Genomic DNA, 22,500 nt, shown 5'->3' with positions numbered 1-22,500 from the left:
CGCCAGTCTCTCAACACATTCCTCTCTGTACTCCTCCATAATTCTCCACTACACACCTCTTACTATCTCTCTTTTTATTTTTATTTTTTTATTACACCACAGAGTAATACACCCAATTATGCCCGTCTATCTCTATGTGGCTCCAAATTCCCTCTTTATTTAATTTCACACTTGTCAGGGGACAGGTACACAACAATTTTAACCACTGAAACGAGGAATTTAACCTTTTTATTTCTTTACTAATCTAGACTCAACCTTTGTTGGCAAAATGTGTCTTGTTCTAGTCCGGAATAAATGTGAACCCGTGGTTACACGGCCGTTCCAGTGTTATTTCCGTAGCTAATGCGGGAGTCCTAAGTTCCCAAGTCGCCACCTCGGCACTTAATCTGCCTGTACGTCTACAGACAGGAGGGTTGCCAAACCATGAACAAAATTAGTTTCCACAGGTACACTAGGCGTCAACCTTTGATCTTAAAGCATTTTCTTCGCACTAATGTCCTCCTATTCAAACACATCAACCGTCACTGTGTTTCACGCTTCACACTCACAGAAAGCACACTCAGAGCGTGCCTCACTCACACTCAAAACAGTACCCAGAGCGCGCTTCGCAGCTTCGCACACACTCACCCACAGTGAGACACACAGAGAGCGCTTTTCATCAGCAGAAATTTGCACAGAAACCTCTGAGCTCAACTGTTAGAACCCTTTAAAGCACCACTGCACCATAGACCAAAATACCCCTTTCTCTGCGCTTATGACCGCCACCACGGGGCAAAAATCGCATCATAAAAGTGACACTCGTCCCCGAGGCTCAAAACCGACACCATAAACCAGGTTCTGCTTTACCTTTATTTCATGGCAAGTAAAATTTTACTTATTATTTATGACCGCAGCCCTCGAGGCAAAAACCGACACCACAAATCACCATCAAACCTCTATTCAATGTACTGAAATCAGCACCAATCGCTGCTGTACTCACGGCTGCACCACCGGAACACGGCCGTATCATAAACCAAAACCTACGGACGTGTTTTGCTTTTACACGTTGCCAGCGTTCAAGCCAGCAGCTGCTTTTCCTTAATTCTATACTAATTTCATGGCCACATCAACGAAGACTCAAACCGACATCATAACAAACTTCAAAACCTCTACTCAATGTACTGGACTTATGGCCGCGTCTCCAAGAGATTCTAATGTATTATTGCTACAGAAGCCAGTCTTCGACAAAATTAAATGTGGAAGGTAAAGTGGGCTGCAACTAGTCCAATGTAGTATGTTATTAGTTTCTCGGTAGAAGCAGTTTATTTAACACACTGGAATTCAGCCTCAACTTATGTTGTTCGTATCTTGCGCCAAAAACCAGACACCGACAAATTTAATGTGAAAATACGTGTAACTCAGCGAACAGATTAATTTGGAAAGCCCAATATGCACATTTGGTATTTATAATACAACAGGCTGTGCTTACCTTTTTATTTTTGGACCGGTCCTCTGTTCACCTCGCCTCACGATCTCACCAGAGGCCAAATCTGCACCTCCTCAGCACACCAAAGATCCGGGTCACACGGCACCAAGTTGTTGAAATCTCCCAATTCTTTGAATCTTTGGGCTGAAGGAAGTACAATACTCGGTGTATAAATGCTCAATCAACAATCATTTATTTCCATACAATTCAACACAAAGAGCATTTAGAACCATCATGATGGGGAGACATGCCTGAAGAGGGTCACAGCAAGTCTCAAAATGGTGACGGTTTACACAGCTTCTTATACCCTCTAGCGGCCCCCACCTAGTCGTAAAAGCCCAAACATCACATTCTTTCTCTGTTACATCGCCTAAGTTATGACCTCGGCTCCCTGTCTTCCTACAAAGGTGGGGGTATGGAATGTAGTTTAGCTCTTCTGCCCTAGACGCAGAGTCTCCTGAACAATCTTATTTTTATGATTCAACAATAAAGCATGTCAAGAAAACAGTGTAACACATTCACAGCAGATCAAGGATACAGAGTGATGCACACTTATCTAATAAACTAATATGTGAATATGTTCTGTTAACTCAAAAGTATCATGAGAACTAAACTACATACACAGCACACCATCTAAACTAAAGGATAATATATGACCTACAGCAGTTAGCTTAATTCAACTACTTTGATTACATATATAAGGTAACATATGATAACAGAATAATCTGATAACATCTCATCGTGACAACTAAAGTTTACCTTGCCTGGATGGGCAGCTCTCTGGGTGCTCAACACCCCCAAAGCTCTGACCCTAGAATCGCCCCTGATAGCCACCATCAAACAACTGAGTTTTTTTTACACATCGACCAGCATCCGGCCAATCCACCACCTTCCATCGTTTATACCGTTACAAAAACAATAATAATCATAAAAAAACATCATCGGCCCATAAAAATGAAAAAACATCATCAGTATGCCCGATGGCCAGTCCAGCTATGGTCGTGCCATCAGTTAACCCTTCACGTGCCAGCTGTGACACGCGTGCCCAGGGTTGCCGACCCCTGCTCTAAAGCATCTGATTTGGATTCCTGAGATCAAATATATTTTCCTTTGGCTTTGTTTTCTTCCCATTTGTGGCTTTAATGTAGTGTTACATCCTGTTTGTTTGCTTCCATCTGTATACATGTCCAGATTCACTGTTATGTTTCTATTCTTACATTGCTGTGTAATCACTGTTCCCTCTGCTGACTGATGTGACCTTTTGTATCTCACACTGATACTTCTCATATTTGTATCTGCGCCTAAAAGATAAAAAGTTTTCCATGCTGAAACACAGCTCCACCTCCTGTAGTTCTCCCTCTGAACCACTAGATGTCTCTGTTATCTAAATGAAGACGTGCAGCACAGCAACCACAGCAGCGCTCAGATCACACGTGTCCTGTTATTATGTATAAAAGCATGAAACAGGTGAGACAGGTGGGATCAATATTAATGTTGTGGAAATATATGAAAAAGCAACAGAAGAGTGAAAACATTTCGTGTTTCTAGAAAGATCTTTCAGGACACAGCTGCTCACAGACTGTATTTACAAGTGACAAACTGCAACTCTACAGTACATCTACAGTATACATCAAATATATTCTGTATTCAAATCTATTGAGTTATGTTTGAAAGTCTTTCCAGGTGAGTTTGATCCAGGAGGGTCTGAAGCCAGAGTCAGGCAGAGACTGTGCAGAGACTGTAGAAGGACAGAGCAGCAGCAGAGCAGTCCAGATACACTGATGATCCTCTGTCAGATCCAGAGGGACACACAGGGATGATGCTGGACTCTACATTGTGTCTGACAGTGGAGCTGTTCTCAGAGCAGTTCACTCTGCAGCACTGACAGTCATCTGCACTTCTTCTCATTCCTCTGTCAGTCACTGCTGGATGAAGCTCTCCTCTCCACCTCCCAGTAACATGGCCCAGTCAGAGCGTCTCTACACACAAGCTGCTGCTGCTTCAACCTCTCTGGATCATCAGGACACAGCTCCTCCTCTCTCAGCACACACACCGTCCTGTTTACCATCATCGCCTCCACCTGCAGAGAGAAGGAGGAAGAGCAGAGGAGATAAACGAGTGTTTCCAGAGACTCTTCATCAGCTGTCAGTCAGTGATGCAGCATATCCAGTATAAAGAGCAGCAGGGACTTCAGTGCTGGGACTGTACTAGGACTCATTGTTGCTTCACTTTTTCTAATCTTTGGATTTTTATTGAAGTTGATAAAAATGTTTTTCCCTCCTAGTTTGAGTTTGGACTTTCATTCATTAGAAGAACCTTGGTGTGTCCACTCTGAGCTCTGTAGGAACCCCAACAACAAGCCCAACAATCCAGATGGACGGTTCCAGCTGTTAACTGGAGGAATTCCATCCAAACATCTGCTCTCACTAAATTCTTCCTCACCTACAGACTGTGTTCTTCACTGCTTTAAACTTGGAAATGAATGCAGACATTGGTCTGCGTGCTGCTTTGTTCAGAGAGCTGATTGGCTGTTGACAGCGTTTGATCAGAGCGTGTCAGCCGTTACTATGGTGACCATAAAGGTCAGAAACAGGAAGTGTTTGTGTCCAATCCTGAAGCCTGTCACCGTTCTCCTCTCACAGCTTCACTGAGAAGCTGCAGCTTTACAGGAAACACTGGATCTTTGTTTCATACTGACTGTGTTTAGTACAATACTGCTGACAGCACCACCCACTCACTCCATCACTCTACTGACCTCAGAGTCTCCAGTCTGTAGTCTGGACTCTGCTGAAGATCAGACAGCTGCTTCACATCTGGATCCTTCAGGTTGTTTCCGTACAGGTCCAGCTCTCTCAGATGGGAGGGGTTGGACTTCAGCGCTGCTGCCAGATAATCACAGCTGATCTCTGACAAACCACAGTCCCTCAATCTGTATAAAGAATGAAAGATGTAAGTTTATTAGACAAAGTGTGAGCTTGAAATCATTCAGTGTTTCATCATCTGTTCAGAGCTGAAGAAGGTTCAGAATGTAGAAGTTTAGAAAATGGAAACTCCAAACAGCTGAAGCCAACAGGAAGCAGCTTCAAACAGGAAACTGTTGAATCATTTCTTCCAGTTGGTCCAACAAGACAGACTAAGTATTGGACATGTGTTGTGGCTCCATTAGGGGAGCTTCTAAATGTGATGTGATGGCCCCTCTGGGTCTGTCAGGTCACAGGACTGAAGAGAGCTCAAACTGGGCACACAGTTGTTCCAGGCTGGACCAAAGACTCTATACTGGGACTGAGGGACTGCTTTGACTGCACCCACTGGGACTTTTTAAAGGCTCATGTTCTCACTTAGATCATCGATTTCTACTTACATTTCTTTCTGGGAAAAATGGGGATTACTTTGGAAACAGGAAGTATTTTCCCCAATAAGCAGCCCTGGATTAGTAAATCACTCCAACATGTTCTCAGGCAGAAGAAGCTGTCTTGTTATGAGGGAGAGAAGAAAAAGATTGAGGCACAGAAACTTGTTGAAAGAGAGATAAAGCAGCTAAAATCAGGTGTAAAAGTAAAGCAGAGGATGAGCTGAATAAAGGACACTCAAGGCTGGCTTGGAAAGGAATGAAGTCCATGGTGGGGATGCAGAACAAGGAGCAAAGATGAATGTGATGCTGAATCAGCAGAAGACTTGGACTCATTTGATTCCAGCTATGATATCATTGATTTCAATGAAGAGCTTTGTGATTGTAGCAAAGGGCTGGTAGTTCTGAGAGTCCCACTGATGAGGTGTTTGTGTGGAAATCTCTTAGTGGGAGCAAAGAGAGAAAAAGCCCTGGTCCTGATGCTGTGGGAGGGAAATGATTGAAGTGTGCTGTGAGGAACTGACTGGGAGATTTTCACACATTTTCCAGTCCTCCTTGGAACAACAGGAAGTTCCCAGCATATGGAAACAAAGGTTAAGTGTCCTATGGCACTCCGTGATGATGGTGCTGTGGCCCCACCACCTCCACCTCTTTGTAAAGGAACTAACTGTCATCTGAAGCTTCAAATGGGACTAAGACTTCCTCCACTAGGTGGCAGTGTCTGATGAGAAAGTGTTAGTGGAGCTGGCCTGGAGTCAGAAAAAGGAAGATGCAGGATTTGGGCTGAAATGGGGAAAAGTGGTTCGCACTAGTGCCTTAAAGCAAGAAGGTTGTAGGTTGAAGCTTGTTGGCCTTTCTGTGGAGGTTGGATGTTCTCCCACAGTCCAATGAAATGCTGCTTAGGTTCATTGGTGCTTCTAAATTGGCTGTAGGTGTGGATGTGAGAGAATGCTTCTCTGTCTCTCTCTGTTGGCCCTGTGATGGACTGCTCACCTGTGCAGGTGGACCACGCCTCTTGCCCTATGACAGCTAGGGCACAGGCTGCAGCCCTGTGAGCCTAAGCTGAATAAACAGTTAGCAAAAATGATCCATAGATGGCCTGAAATCCCCCAGTTAGCAGTTTGGTAGATAGCTATGACATGCTAATCCCATCCAGCAGCTGTATTCTACCTGTAAGCTGATCCCTGCTGAGCCAAAGCACTTTTTCATATACAAATTACAACCTTTAATAGAAACCTATTGGTCAGCATCTTATTAGCCTGCTGTTAGCTTCATTCCACAGAAAACTGAGAGAAACTAACAGAGTTGATAAAGAATAAAGAGAAATGTGCTGATTTAAAGCCTTTGAAGTGCTTCAGATGATCTCTGTCCACTTCTGTCCACTCATTCATTCATGTAAGCTTTCTAATGCAGCTTTGATCTTCACAGTCTGCTTCATGAAACTCATTCTAACCCTGAATGTCAGAGTGTTCCTCCTTCTCTTTCCCATCATTCATGCTGGCAGTGGAGGAGATTTGGATGTTGGACTGTGTTTTGGATGATGTGTGTATGTTTGTGTTGGACTGCTGTCTGTAAAGCAAACACACATTTTGCTTTGGATTTCAGTGTCAGACAGACTTTAAGGTGGAATGAAGAGTTTGAGAGTTTCACAGTGAATTATCCAGTGGAGGATTTTTCTTCTTCTTTGAAAGTTTGAAATGTGAACATTGTTCTGCTGCAGTCAATGGACTAAACCAGAGAAGAAAAAAAACAGACTTTACCATGAAGATCCTCAGTGTGGATCAGTATAATATCAGCCTGATGTCTGCAGTTTAGTGTCAGCACAACTTTCACATCATATTCATCTCAGCACAACTAAAACATGCTGACTGACCCCAGAGTTTCAAGTCCACATCCTGGACTCTCCAGGAAACCACACAGATGCTTCACTCCTGAATCCTGCAGCTTTTTCTTGTTAGTCAACCACCAGGAGTCAGTACTCAGGTCCAGCTCTCTCAGATGGGAGGGGTTGGACTTCAGTGCTGCTGCCAGATAATCACAGCTGATCTCTGACAAATCACAGTCCATCAATCTGTATAAAGAATGAAAGATGTAAGTTTATTAGACAAAGTGTGAGCTTGAAATCATTCAGTGTTTCATCATCTGTTCAGAGCTGAAGAAGGTTCAGAATGTAGAAGTTTAGAAAATGGAAACTCCAAACAGCTGAAGCCAACAGGAAGCAGCTTCAAACAAACACAACAAGAGAAAAAACTCTGAATGTTTCACATTAAAGTCGTACATTTATCATAAAAACAGGACAAAGACTTGAAAAAGTCGTGTTTTTCCTTCCAGGAACCACAAGGCTTCACTTTTAAAGGTGAAGTGTGAAAGAAATGGACATATTTGAAGTCCAACACTTTTTTCCAGTCACATTATTAAAGCAGACAAACTACAAGCTCATTTTCATTCCAACAAGTCATCTTCTGACCTGGACTAACAACACTGGTCTCTATGTGCAGCTGGCTGTGAGACCAGTGCTCAGGGAGCGTCTACAAAGTGCAACACTGAAAGAACATCACACACTCATTTGCTTCCATCATCCAACCTGAAGAGGAAACAGAGACGCCTCCCCTTCAAAGTAAAAGCTGCTCCTTTTGGACACAGTATCAAAGAAAGTCTACAGTATAACATAGAAAAGACAGAACAAAGTTTTGGTTGTTTTGAAATTGTGCAGAAATGAAACTACACTAAGCTCAATTATGTGACAGACATTTCATCCCATGTTAGTTTGGCCTCATCCTGGGCCGGATTATCCAGCACACACTCTGACCACAGGCCCAGGGGCCACGCACAGCTGAGCTCCATCCAAGAGACAGGAAACAAACCAACACAATAATAAAAAGCACCATGTGATCTTCTTACATCTTCAAGACAAACATAGTAAAAACATGAGCATATTTGTTTCCTGATAAAATGATGTGACAGGTAGAACAGAGTAAAGAGGTGGTGTTACAGCCTTTCTCCCCTCTGCTGCCGAGGCTGTTAGTCTCTCCCAAACTCAGCTACAGGACTTCCAAATGAATGAAAGCAGCAGAAGTGGCTTTACAAATGAAAGAGGAAGAGGAGAAGAAGAGGAGAGGGAGGCCACCCTGACCATCACTCCAGCTGAAAACATCACACTTCCATTAAAGTTGGTGAGGAAATGTTGAGCAGGATGAGCTGCTGGCTAATCTGGAGGCTGTAGCAGCAGCTCACAGTCACTGTGGATTTCCACTCATGAAAAAGCTCTGGCTGCTTCATTTCTCATCTCATATCAGAGACTTTAATGCTTCACTGAAGCTGTACTGTGATGCTTCCATATCCCAGTGAGGCCTCCATAATGATTTCAGCTGTTCTGTACACACACTGTGTGCCCTGTATGGCTCAAAGTCTCTGCAGCCTGTTATTATCTGCTATCATCAGATCTTCATCATCCTCATTCACATCCCTCACACACTCTACAGCCTCATCAGCACTGACTTCATCTTCACTGACTGATGGAGCACAACATGAACCTGTGGAGGCTGAAACACTGTCCTGTCAAACATCTCCCCGTCACCACTCCACTTCTGTCAGCCTTTAAATGAACCCTGCTCAAGTCTGTCACTTCTGTTTGGAGCCAAAAGGAAAAACTGTTGTTCGTTTGGAAAGACAACATTTCTGAAAGCACTCAAACTTCTTCACATTTGTCTTCAGACACATCCTGAACATTTAGGAACTAAAGAAAGTTTCAAACATCAATCAAAGACCTGAAATATAGAAAAACAACAACAGCCGCAGTCAGTGAACTCACCTCAGAGTCTCCAGTCGACAGTTTGGACTCTCCAGTCCAGCACACAGAAGCTTCACACCTGAATCCTGCAGCTTGTAGTTGTAACTCATGTCCAGCTCTGTCAGATGGGAGGGGTTGGACTTCAGAGCTGAGGCCACAACTTCACAGTGAGACTCTGAGAGTCCACACCGAGTCAGTCTGTGATGATAGAAAATATAAAATGTGTTATTATAAAAAGCAGAAAATCTGCATTATAAACACAGACTGAATGTATATGAAGACAAAACAGAGTGAGGTCATAATCTGATGAATCTGCTCTTCACATCTGTGCTTCAGCTCCTCTTACTGTGTTTGACATGACACAACGATTGAGTCTCTCTCAGACCTGCAGACTTTTAATGAGAATCTTTGTTTGGCTTTAATCTGCAGATGAAGGAGGAAGATGGTGTCACATTTAGGCTTCCATAATGTCCACAGTCTGTCACTGAGATCTGATCCAGAGTCAGAGTGAAGACACACATTTGGACTGTTTCCTGTTTTGACTCCAGAACATTTTGAATGAGTTCAGCTCAGTGAAGAGTTCCAGCTGGAAAGATGATCTCTGTTTGCTACCTGCTGTCAGGTACGACTGTTCACGTCCACACGCAGGAAAAACCTGCTGACTGTTACCAAACGCAGCAGAAATCTCATCACTGGACAATAATGATGAATGAACTCAGAGCTGCTGATATCAGATCTGATTTCAGGGGAACTAAACACAGAAATGATTGGCTCATTTGAGCTTTCTGAGCCATTATCTGCTGGTGTGTCGCTAGTTGGCAGAAAATGATTTGTATTCCTGTTCAGGGCTTCAGTGTTTATGAGTCCAGATCCAGGTGACAGCAAGTCAAAATGATGTTACCTGTCTGTGTCCAGCAGCAGCCTGTATTCACTTTGAATATTGTTATAAACTGACATGGATCAGTTTGTCTTTGATTGGTTTGTAAATGTCACTGTTTCCATTGGACCTGAGTGACGTACAAAGACAGAGAGGGAGAGAAAGGAGAGAGAGGATGGAGACAGCAAAGAGAGAGCAAACACAAACAGGTGAGAGTGGACAGGTGACCAAGGTCAGCAACCAATCAGAGAGCTTCTGTTTGACCCACAGTCACTGATGATGACTGCACATAACCAAGCAGTGTGTTACTCTGATATCAAATATGGATCCTGCTCTTATAATAATGATCATCAGATGATATTATTGTGTTATTTTGTAGCTGAATACGATGTTTGTGTGATTATCAGTGAAAGAAGCAGTGAGGAGGATGGAGAGAGAGAGAGGACAGAGGGTGAAGTTAGAAACACTAAAAGGATTTTTCATGGATTTCATGGATGATTTGAGTGATTTCCAGCAGGACACTTAAACATGTCAGTGGACGTCCTAAAGAACATATTCACTGATATGAAACGTGTCATTGAACAGGATTAATATCAGTGGAAACATGGTGGAAACAGCTGTGACTGCATGGATGTGACACACTTCAAATCTGTTCTCCACTCTTGGATTTGGGATCCATGGAGCTGCTGCTGAGTCTGTACAATAAAAGGAATGGTGTGGAAGGTTGCAGCGTACGGACACAAACACTTTGTGCTTACAATCTGATTTTATTTTCAAAATTAAACTACTAACCTACACTGATCAATGATGTTAATGATCACATCTGGACTCACCCAGCCTTTCTGCAGTTCCTCACAGCTGGAATCAGTCTCTGTTGTCCCCGCTCTGATGTGTTGTACTTCTGCAGGTCCAACTCATCCAGAACCTCCTCTGACATCTGCAGCATGAAGGCCAGAGCTGAGCACTGGATCTCAGAGAGTTTATTCTCTGATCTGTTCTCTGACTTCAGGAACTCTTGGATCTCCTGAAATAATGAGAGGTGGTTCATCTCCATCAGACAGTGGAAGATGTTGATGCTTCTGTCAGGAGAGATTCCATAACTGTTCATCTCCTTCAGGTTGTTGATGACACTCTGGATGGTTGCTGGACTGATCTCTGTCTGACCCAGCAGACCTACTAAGAGTCTCTGGTTGGACTCCAGACAGAGGCCATGAAGGAAGCGAACAAACAGGTCCAGGTGGCCATTTTACTCTGGAGGGATTTATACATGGCTCTGTTCAGGAAATCATCCACAGAGGACTCGTTGTATTTTTGTCCCAAGAAGTTCTTCAGCACCTTTGTCTTCCTGTTGGTGAAACAGTGGAACATGTAGACAGCAGCCAGAAACTCCTGAATGCTCAGATGAACAAAGCAGTAGACTGGTTTCTGGAAGATCACACACTCTCTTTTGAAGATCTCTGTACAAACTCCTGAGTACACCGAGGCCTCTGTCACATCCAGACCACACTGCTCCAGGTCTTCTTGGTAGAACATGATGTTTCCTTTCTCCAGATGTTCAAACGCCAGCCTCCCCAGCTTCAGAAGAACTTCCCTGTCAGCCTCCGTCAGCTCCTGTGGACTCGTCTCATGTCCCTCATGGTACTTGTTCTTCTTCCTCTTTGTCTGAACCAGCAGGAAGTGTGAGTACATGTCAGTCAGGGTCTTGGGCAGTTCTCCTCTCTGCTCTGTAGTCAACATGTGCTCCAGAACTGTAGCAGTGATCCAGCAGAAGACTGGGATACTACACATGATGTGGAGGCTCCTGGATGTCTTCATGTGGGAGATGATTCTGCTGGACAGCTCTTCATCACTGAATCTCCTCCTGAAGTACTCCTCCTTCTGGGCGTCAGTGAAGCCTCGTACTTCTGTTAGCCTGTCAACACATGTAGGAGGGATCTGATTGGCTGCTGCGGGTCGGGAAGTTATCCAGACGAGAGCCGAGGGAAGCAGATTCCCCTGGATGAGGTTTGTCAGCAGCTGGCTGACTGATGACTTCTGTGTGACATCAGACAGCAGCTTCCTGTTGGTGAAATCCAATGAAAGTCTGCTTTCATCCAGGCCGTCAAAGATGAACAAAAGCTGAGAGACAGCCAGCTTCTCTGCTGTGACCTTCTGTAATGTTGGATGGAAAACATGGAGCAGCTCCAGAAGACTGTACTGCTCATCTCTGATCAGGTTCAGCTCCCTGAATGAAAGCAGAACCACCACACTGACATGTTGGTTCTCCAAGCCCTCTGCCCAGTCCAGAGTGAACTTCTGCACTGAGAAGGTTTTTCCAACACCAGCCACGCCGTTGGTCAGAACCACTCTGATGGGTCTCTGTTGGTCAGGTAAGGCTTTAAAGATGTCCTGGCACCTGATTGGAGCGTCATGGAGGGCGTCCATCTTGGAAGCTGTCTCCAGCTGCCTCACCTCATGTTGGGTATGAACCTCTTCACTCTGTCCCTCTGTGATGTAGAGCTCAGTGTAGATGGTGTTGAGGAGGGTTCTACTTCCTGTTTCATCACTTCCTTCAGTCACACGTTCACATCTCCTCCTCAGACTGATCTTATGTTCATCTAAAACCTCCTGCAGACCAACATCTGCTGAAAGAAAGAAAAACAATGAGACTAAAGAGAAAGAAAACTCTTCAATGTCTGAACAACACAAGAAGTCCAGTTTTCAGAAATGAGTCCATCAGCAGACAGATGTTCAGTCTTACTTTGTACACAGCTGCTCTGACTGGCTGTCTGCAGTCCAGCTCTGCTTCTGGATCTTTCTCCACACTGGGGACAGGAGGAGTCTCCTGGTGAAGCAGACTGGTCCCAGTATGAGGAGATGCACTGTCTGCAGAACCAGTGTCCACAGCTGGTAGAGACTGGATCCTTCAGGACGTCCTGACACAAAGCACAGCAGGACGGCTGCTCCTCCTCACAAACACCACTCCTCTTCCTCTCTCTGTGAACACATTTCTTCATCACTAAAAACATTTACTGTCAGTGAAAAACATCCAGATGTGACCAAACTGCAGTTCCTCACAGTTCCTTTGATTTCATCAACACTAATGAGCTGCTCTTCCTGTCTGCCTGTCTCATTAAACACTGAGCGATGAATACAAACTCAACACTTCCTGCAGACTTCCTGACTTCACAATAAAAGCTTTCCATCAGAGAGACACAGTTATGACTTTCACTGTTTTACAGCCGCTGTGTGCAGATTATCTGGGTCAGTTCACTCTGAAGCAGCTTAGAAGTGTCCGTGTAGAGCCGTGGTCTGACACACAGAGAGTTCTGATTTTCTCTATTTAAACAAACATGATGAAGATGAGCAGGTTTCTCTTCTAGTATAAACTCTGTGTCTCTCTGGCTGGCTCATGATGGCTCATGATGATCAAAGTGCGTCCCTTATTAGCTCAATACGGGACGTGTGCTTTTGTTTCTAAATACGGGACGATTCAGTTTTTTAAGGGACGGTTGGCAACCCTAACAGTCATAGCCTGCTGCTAGCATGAATGCTAAACGTACTGCTGTGGATGATCAGCAGAAAAACATGTGGTCAGTTTGACTGTTTGCTGTATTTAAAGTGTTTTTCTCAGTTTGTCTGTATTCAAAGTGCATTCGGGGCTTTAGCTGACAGCTCTTTGTGCTAACAAACTAAACTCTCTTAGTTTAAGCCAGCAGACTTTACCAAACACAAAGCCTGCTGCTGCCTCCATGGGTTAGCTTGTGTGACTGGTGTTTACAGCAATGAAATCTAAATCACACTAATGTGTCCTCCAAGGTGTTTGGTGGGAGCACTGAGTGAAACATAAGAGCTCTGGTTAAGCCTCATCAGCTGGATAGGCTGTCCACCCTAGTCCAGGCTTTAACTCAAATCTCTGATTGGCTTTCTAACAATTAAGCCAAATATTCGAAATCTTGGAATAATATTTGACTCTTCTTTGGGCCTTGACTCACATGTAAAGTCTCTGTCTCGTTCCTGTTTCTTTCATTTAAGGAATATTTCTAAACTGCGACATATGGTCTCCTTAGCTGAACTGGAAAAAATTGTCCATGCATTTGTGTCATCGCGTTTAGATTATTGTAATTCCCTGTTTACCAGCTTGGATAAATCATCTCTTTCTCGCCTCCAAGCTGTACAAAACGCAGCACCCACTCTACTAACTCGCTCTACCCAGCGAGCTCACATCACTCCTATTTTATGTTCTTTACATTGGCTCCCAATAGATTTTAGAATTTGTTTTAAATGATTGTTTTAACGTACAGAGCACTAAATGGCCCCAGATTATTTATCCAAGCTTCTCACTAAATACACTGCTGCTCGCTGTCTCCGCTCACAGACTCAGAGTTTGTTGGTTGCTCCCAGAACACGTCTGAAGACGAAAGGGGGCGGAGCCTTTCAGTCTGTGGCACCAAGGCTGTGGAACAGTCTACCTCTACAACTACGTTTGGTTGACTCTGTGGAATCCTTTAAAAAACAGTTAAAAACTTTACTGTTTAAACAAGCTTTCTGTTGACCAATGCTGTTTACATTTTTATATTTTTAATTTACATTTAAACTCTATATTGTGTATATTGTGCATTTTGCTATTTATCATACTGTTTATTTTAATCTCTGTGTGCAGCACTTTGTGACTACCTGTCTATGAAAAGCGCTTAATAAATAAACTTTACTTACTTACTTACTAAAATAACAAACAGGGCTGTGAGAGCAACTGAAGTGATAAAAATACTGTTTAAAGATAAAAAACACTTTGATGTTCTCTTGTCACCTAACAAAGTCCAAACCCTGTGAACTATTTTAGCTTTAATAATTGTGGATTCAGGTATCCTGAACCCATCTTTGGACATTTGTAATTAAATATTTTAAAACTCCATCAGAGACTCCTGATGTGGCTGTTTGGAGAAGGAAAAGAGGGACAAAGTGGAGCGTCGAGCTGAGGCTTCATTCACTGCAAACCTACAGTTATGTTTCCTTATTTCTGCTGTTTGCATGTTCACAGCTGAAATAAAGCTGCCTCTTTGACTTCATCCTGTTGTGTTTGGGTCCAATCCTGCCTGCCACACAGCGCTACAGGACAAAGTCTAATATTTTTTTACCTTTTTAATGAATCTTTGGTCATATTTATCCAGGAAAACACAAACATGTAAAGGAGTCATCACAGGTCTCTGACCTCGTTGGTCCAGGTTCAGCACTGAAGTTTAGAGGATGAACTTTGGACTTATCACTCCTCACAGACGGACAGCTGGATCCTGCAGACTGTGACCTCTGACCTCTGCAGACACAAACATGTTTTATTCAATGATCAATTCTCTGATGAAGTGATTGAAGCAGCTGTGATCACACAGACTGCAGATAATGCAGCTGTTTCCTGTCAGTAACAGTCCTCTTAGATTAGAGTTCAGCTTTTTACAGGAAAACAAATGTCCCTGAATGCAACAGTGAGACACAGTCTGCCTGTGTGGCTGTGATAGCTGCCGTTAGGAGCTCATGTGTTTGCAGTTAGACGAGGAGATGTTACCATCATGGACACGTTAACAAATCCTGCAGCATCACGTGGCACAAACACTTTGTGTTCCTGTCATCTGCAAGCAACAGGAAGTTCATTAATAAAGGCAGGATGGAGACGTGACTGTGATGGTTCTCCTTCATCCAGCTGTTACACACATCTGGGCTCACACGACGAGCCTTTGTCTAATACAGCAGCTGCTCTCTGAACACTTTTCTGAAGAGGAGCTGCACAAACCTTTGTTTGCTTTCTAGAGCAGCGTATCAAAGTCAAACTACCCACTGCTAGCAGCTGTTTCTATCATAGTTTAGGATCCAGATGTGTGAGGTCTAAATTTACACCTCTGATTAAAATACATAGTTAAAAACAGCCAATTGAGTCCAAATGTGTCTTAAACCAGATAAACTGACAGTTACAGCTGAGCCTGTGTGTCCTTGGAGACACTGCTCTGCTACAGAGATGCATTTTAGAAAGCAGGAAACATCAAAATCATTTAAATCAGAGAGTTCTTGTTACTAACAGCTCACCTCTCTGCAGCAGAGACTTTAAAATCAATGATAAAATCTTACGCCAAATTAACTTTACTGTTAACGAGTTTTCATGTTTCTGTAATCCACCAGTGTGCTCATGCTTTTTTAAGTGAAAACATATTTTTAATGATCAAATCTAATTATGTTTGTTATTTGTGGATTTTAAATGTCCTTGACAGAGACAGATGATAATCATTATCCTGCACTGTGGTCTCAGGTTTGGTCGAGCTAGCACAAAGAATGGCTATGTTGAACTTCCTCCTGGGATCTACACTAAGAAGTGAGTCCAACATTAGCAGGGTCTCTTTCCTTTATCTGGATTCACTTTAGCATTCACAGTCACGTGAAGCTTGTTATTAACTCGATAAGTCAACCCAGGCTTTCAGCTGAGCGCTCACATGAAACACATGGTGTTGGCAGCATCTGATCAATCATATTCATGGAGACGTGTATCAGCAACAGAGCAGCTGAGTTTGCAGAAGGAAGTCAAACTAAACCACAGGAACAATATGAGGAGATTACACACATAATAAAATACTAGCAGTAACACAGCTGCTGCAGACAAATCAGTCGTGTGATCGTGTGTGAGAGGAGAAGGACTGTAAAGGAGTTTGGTGTTAAAAGCTCTGTATGAATGTGGGAGACTTTGAAGGGCTCTAAAAAGGCCAATATAAAATAAAAGGCAGCAAAATTGCTGAGTGTGAAAGTCACCAGACTTATCAGAGCTCTGTGATTAAGACCTGTAAGAACACCTGTTTGTACTTGTTGGCATTATATCAAACACACACGTATATTAAGCCTTTGTTTGAACTCTGGTTGAATTTGTTACTTTCAGACTGTGAAACATCACAGAGGTTGCAGCTGCAGATCTTTTATTCACCTGGAAATTTACTTTAAACGTTAGATGGAAAATGTATTGCTCAGTTTAACCAAAGTAAGAACAAGAATCCATAAACCTTCATAAAGACAAACATCTCCCAGAACATTGAGCTGCTGAAGTGTCACTGAAGGGAAAAACTATTTGTCCTCCTCCATCCAGCAACACCTGAAACACCTGAGTGGAAGCTCCTCCCTACACTGTGTTTGAAGCAAAGCACAAAGGAGACACCTGCTGGAGCAGCTGGAGTCCTACAGACACTCAGCCTCTTCACTACACAAACACCTCCTACAACATCCACTCTTTCCACTCTGACTGCTGTGTTTGTGGAAACACTCCAACACACACCGCTTCACATACCAACATAGAAATGTGTGAAAAAGAGCTGAGCTGATATTAAACATGAGGATTTATTCAAAAATACAGAGTCAGGAACAACATCTAGACACACATTACCTCTCAGCAGCAGCAGAAGAACAGCCTTTAAAGTTTATACCGATATCCTTCGACACGTTGCTCTTTAAGGAAACACAGCTGGGTTCAGGTCCAGGAGATTCTGGCCTCTTATTGATCCTAAGAGAAAAACAATAAATGTAACAGCTTCATGAGACAGGAAGGAAAAACTGGAAATATTAAATTAAAGACATGATGAACAAACTCATAAAAATAATGTACTTACTCTTTGTCACATAACAGTCTTTTGTTAAAGTTTACACCAACACCCTTCGACATGTTGCTCTTTAAGGAAACACAGCTGGGTTCAGGTCCAGGCTCTGGATTAGTTTCAGGGTTATGTCCAGCTGAGCCTGGTACGCCCCACAGCTCTGGGCTTTAAAACAACACACACAGAGGTATGAGTGTGAATAATGATGGAGCAGTGATGTGAGTGCTGAGCTGTGACATGGAGAAGAGTCATGGACAGTTAGAGATGGTCATCTCACCTCTGAGCTTTGGTCTGGCTCTCATGTTCCCCACACAGAGTGCTTTTAGAGGAAGGGACTCCCTCCTCTCTGTCCTCACACTGATCCATGCTGCTGAAAACATCCAGATGAACAGAATCAACTCTTTGGGGATTTACTGGATGATTGAGCATCATTTAATATTTTACTAATTTCTGAAGCTTTTTACCAACTTTGTTCAAATTGGTCTGCTGTCATTTTATTGTTGACAAAAAGAGATTTTGAGTTTGACTGTTGACGTTTCCATGTGAGACTGTTGCTGCAACACCAGGATGTTACTACAGAATACACTTTATATTGTGAGCACTTGGATGTTAGTCCAGTTGTCCTAAACTGACACACCTGCACCTGGATTCATTCTGACCAGATTTTAGCTCAACAGTGTTTCATACTTAATACATCAGACACAAACTCTGCCGCTGTCATTGTGTGCAGTGTGTGTGCAGTGTGTGTTGATGTTGTGCAGTGTGTGTGCAGTGTGTGTGCAGCGGGTCACTGTGTCCTATGAGTGTTATACTACAATAAACAGAGCCTGACCGCGGGCATGAAGAGGGCAAAAACCCACTTATGCTCTAAAGATGAAGTTCTGTTTCTCTTCAAATGACCCTCAGAGCATGTGGAGGGTCATTGAACGCATCACAGATTACCTCAAGAACAACAGGCTGAAGAACATAAAAACAAACGCAGAGTTTCTGTCTGACGGTTTGAACATGAAACAGGAATTATTGAGCAAAAACGGCCAGTTTACTAATTTATGATCAATCATCAACGCATTCACCTACAATACACGAATGAACATCACCAGTTAAACTGAAAATAACCTGCATACAGATACGACAGCAGACTATAGCGAACGAGCAGAGAAATGCATTTTATAGATGAAGTGTTGGCAGCGACTCTTAGGACAGCCCTGTCTCACTGTCAGCAGTTAAACAACATCCACACACTGGAAGCCCGTTTGCGTCACTAAAAAAAAGAAGGATCCATAACTCGAAATTTCGACTTATTTTATCGTAATTTCGACTTATTAACTTGGAATTTTGAAAAAACTAACTCAAAATTAAGAGTTAGTGCTGTCAATCAGTAATTTACGTGAATGACGTAATTTCCTTGTTACCCGGAAGCTGAAGCCCTCAGCTACAAATGCTACAGCTAAGATACCAGAATTACAGCCAGTCATAAATGCACAAGTCGCTGATTATTGTCTGTGTGGCTTCACAAATGATGAAATCCTTCTGTTATTAGCTGAATCACATGGCGTTAATATCAGCTAACGTACTCTCGAAAGCGCCGATTTGTTGCGATGCGGGTTTGAGTGCGCATTGTAGCTGGATTACTGATTGGCAGAACTAACTCGACATTTCGAGCTATAAGTCGAAATTTTGAGAATGGATCCTGTTTTGTGGCGGAAACGGGCTTCCGTAACAGACTGATGGAGGCAGGAGAAGCTGCCTACAGACATCAGTCAGTGGATCCACAGTAACATCGAGTTCAGCTGCTGATCATCAACTGTTTCTGTCTCGTTCCCAGACTCTGATCTCACATAAAACGAAGCAGATTTATGCTGAAACTAAGCTGCACACAGCTGATGTCAGCCAGGAAAACAGTACAGACTGCTAACTCCCTCCCCCCCCCTCCCCTCCCTGGACCCCTTCCAGTTTGCGTATCGGCCCAATCGCTCAACCGATGATGCCATCTCCACTGCACTCCACTCAGCACTCACACACCTGGACAAAAAAGATTCATATGTTCGAATGCTGTTCATAGACTTCAGTTCAGCATTCAACACTATAATCCCCCAACAGCTCACTCAAAAACTGGTCCAGCTGGGGCTCAACACCTCACTGTGCAACTGGCTGTTGGATTTCCTCACCGGAAGACCTCAAGCAGTACGGGTCGGCAGTAATACATCCAGCACCATCATTTTAAACACGGGGCCCCGCAGGGATGTGTGCTGAGCCCCCTCCTCTTCACTCTGCTGACCCATGACTGCACTCCATCACACAGCTCCAACCTCTTCATCAAGTTTGCGGACGACACAACGGTGGTGGGTCTCATTAGCAACAGGGATGAGACCGACTACAGAAGTGAGGTGAGACGCCTGGCCACGTGGTGTGCTGACAACAATCTCTCTCTGAATGTGGAGAAGACGAAGGAGATTGTTGTGGACTTCAGGAGAATGCACACCCAACATGCTCCTCTGACCATTGACGGAGCGTCTGTGGAGAGAGTGAGCAGCACCAAGTTCTTGGGTGTGCACATCACAGAGGATCTCTCCTGGACGTACAACACCACAGCACTGGCCAAGAAATCACAGCAGCGTCTCTTCTTTCTCCGCAAACTAAGAAGAGCAGGAGCTCCAGCCCCCATCATGCACACTTTCTACAGAGGCACCATCGAGAGCATCCTGTCGAGCTGCATCACTGTGTGGTTTGGAGCCTGCAATGCGTCCTGCCATAGAACCTCCAACGCATAGTGAGAGCTGCAGAGAGGATCATTGGTGTCTCTCTCCCTCCCTCCAGGACATTTACAGCACCCGTCTCACTAAAAAAGCCTTTGCATAGCGGCTGATCCCACGCACCCAATGCAAAGCTTCTTCAAGCTGCTGCCGTCAGGGAGGAGACTGCGGAGTCTCCAGGCCAGGACCAGCAGACTGAAGGACAGCTTCATCCATCAGGCTGTCAGGAAGCTAAACTCCCTCCCGATTCTGCCCCCCTCTCCCCTCTTCTCCACCACGGTCTCACTGAACTCTGTCACACACACACACACACTCCACTCTCTGACGCACTCACTGGCCTGCTCCAGTCACTTTGTGGAGCATTGGACTGCTTAAGCATTGGACCTCATAAGCCTTTGTTGTTACACTATCTCTTACCGTACACTACTAAATCCCCATTTGCACTATTTGCCTATTTTGCACCATATGACCTTCTTACTTGAATATTGTATATTGTATATTGCATAGCTTTTTTTTGTTATACGTAAAATTGTATTGTATTTATTTAAATTTATTTAAATTTTTACTTTTTAATTATTTTATTTGCATTTTTCTAATCACTAGGGTTTGAGAGTAACGCAATTTCTATTCTGTGTATGTCCTGTACATGTGGCAGAATTGACAAATAAAGTTGACTTGACTTGACTTGACTAACTTACCTTAACTTCGAGACGATCAACTGCGCCACAACATTCACGAAAGCGACGGAAGGAAACGCCCAGAGAGGCGTTTGAGGGACGGTCAGAGTCAGGAACCTCAGAAACGCATCAGGCTGGAGTTTACAGTTTTTCTCGATTGCTTAAACACTATAACCAGGCCTCTAAACTAAAATTTCAAAACCGTAACGCTATTGGTCAAAAAGCACACCCATTTCCCTGAACTATAAACACTATTCCTGCTTTGACACATGACTCAAATTTGGTGAACTGTTACTGCAAAACTCTACACACAAATCCCTACATTTTACAGTGCTTACACCATGTAGTCATTTAGAAAGCACTAGCATGCAATAAATGTTAACTTAAGTCAGCATAGCTTGAGCTCAATTAGCACACAATTAACCAGGTGGAAACACTAGGAGTCAAAATTTAGCACACACCAATCAGAACCTGCGATGGATAGATAAAAGGGCCAAAGTCAGCTCATTCAGGTTTGAAACAATGGATCCAAAGAGATGCAAAGGAAGAGGACGTGGTGGAGGAAGAGGACATGGTGAAAGAGGAGGACGTGGTGAAGGAGGAGGACATGGTGGAGGAAGAGGACATGGTGAAAGAGGAGGACATGGTGGAGGAAGAGGACATGGTGAAAGAGGAGGACGTGGTGGAAGAGGAGGAGGAGGTGGTCTAGGACAACAGGAAGGTGGTGGAGGAGGAGGGAGAGGTTGGAGGAGGAGGAGGACGTGGTGAAGGAGGTGGAGGTGGAGAACGACGGCGACAAGGAAGGGGAAGAGCAAGGGCACGAAGACAGTCAGTCTCGGATGAAATTCGAGCCACTTTAGTTGACCATGTCCTTGTCCATGGGATGACTATGAGGGAGGCTGGGCAACGAGTACAACCAAATTTGAGTCGCTTCACTGTTGCCTCCATCATCAGAACCTTCAGGGAGGAAAACAGGTAGGTGTACTTGCAGTAAGACTGCTTTGTACAGTAACTTGTAAGTTACTGAACTTATGTGTCTTGAGTTTCAGTATGTTTCCATTATTTTCCTGTAAAATGAATGTGTGACAGTTACAGTAATGAGTGCTTCTATTTTTGTAGGACACAGAGACGACCACCTGGTGGAGGCAGGTTAAGGCTTTTGTCGGAGGAGCAAGAGAGGGAACTTGTAAACATGGTAATTGCAAATAATGTAATCCGCCTGCGAGAGATTCAAAGGAGAGTGATTGAGGATGATCATCTTTTTCGAGGCATAAATGCCATCAGCCTCTCCACAATTGACCGCATCCTCCGAAAGAATCAATTCCGGATGAAACAGGCATACCGAGTCCCTTTCGAACGAAACTCTGACAGAGTGAAGAACCAACGTGTGGAATATGTTCAGGTATGAGTTTTGATACTGTATAAAGTATTGTGTACCATCACAGCATGGCAGTTTATGCTGCCATTTCAGCACTCTTGAACTGTGGTTCAGGGTACCGATTGACTCTACTGTGTTATGTGTTTTGCAGAGAATCTTTGAGATTGAAGGACGGCCTGTTCCCCATGAAATAATCTTTGTGGATGAGGCAGGTTTTAACCTGACCAAAAGAAGAAAAGGGGGAGGAACATAATTGGCCATCGGGCTATTGTAAATGTCCCTGGTCAGCGTGGGGGGAATGTCACTATATGCGCAGCCATCAGCCAACGAGGGGTACTCCACCACCATGCCGTACTAGGACCCTATAACACTATGCTTCTCCTTGCTTTTCTTGATGGTTTAAGACAACATATGTTCCAGCTGGACTACAGGGAACCAGCACAGCCAGAGCAGCCTCACTACGTTGTTGTGTGGGATAACGTCAGCTTCCATCGCGCTGCTCTGGTTCGTGACTGGTTTACCAATAACCCAAGGTTTTCTAATATCTTTCTGCCTGCATACTCTCCCTTTCTAAACCCGATAGAGGAGTTATTTTCGGCATGGCGGTGGAAAG

The 22,500-nt window shown here is 43.8% G+C and overlaps 1 protein-coding gene and 1 pseudogene across 2 annotated transcripts; both read right to left on the bottom strand.

The window, feature by feature from the left end:
• Positions 1 to 1,635: 1,635 nt before the first annotated feature.
• Positions 1,636 to 12,711, bottom strand: LOC146577901 (protein NLRC3-like; annotated as a pseudogene). The gene is made up of 6 exons (XR_014891444.1): positions 12,222 to 12,711; positions 10,315 to 12,105; positions 8,626 to 8,802; positions 6,688 to 6,885; positions 4,221 to 4,394; positions 1,636 to 3,545 (listed from the first exon to the last, which is right to left on the bottom strand). The product of XR_014891444.1 is annotated as a protein NLRC3-like (transcript).
• Positions 12,712 to 16,867: 4,156 nt separating this feature from the next.
• Positions 16,868 to 20,548, bottom strand: LOC146577900 (uncharacterized). Its single transcript, XM_085267732.1, has 4 exons — positions 20,531 to 20,548; positions 17,357 to 17,449; positions 17,095 to 17,244; positions 16,868 to 16,988 (listed from the first exon to the last, which is right to left on the bottom strand). The coding sequence occupies exons 2-4, from the start codon at positions 17,443 to 17,445 to the stop codon at positions 16,868 to 16,870; spliced, it is 360 nt and encodes a 119-aa protein (XP_085123858.1). The 5' UTR covers positions 17,446 to 17,449; positions 20,531 to 20,548.
• Between the last annotated feature and the right edge of the window lie 1,952 nt (positions 20,549 to 22,500).

The sequence above is a fragment of the Mchenga conophoros genome, linkage group LG3 (genome assembly GCF_057382185.1).
Source record: "Mchenga conophoros isolate Kocher_MC1m ecotype Shallow Benthic linkage group LG3, M_conophoros_male_GT1.1, whole genome shotgun sequence".
Taxonomy (NCBI): domain Eukaryota; kingdom Metazoa; phylum Chordata; class Actinopteri; order Cichliformes; family Cichlidae; genus Mchenga; species Mchenga conophoros.
This window is presented reverse-complemented; position numbering and strand designations above follow the sequence as displayed.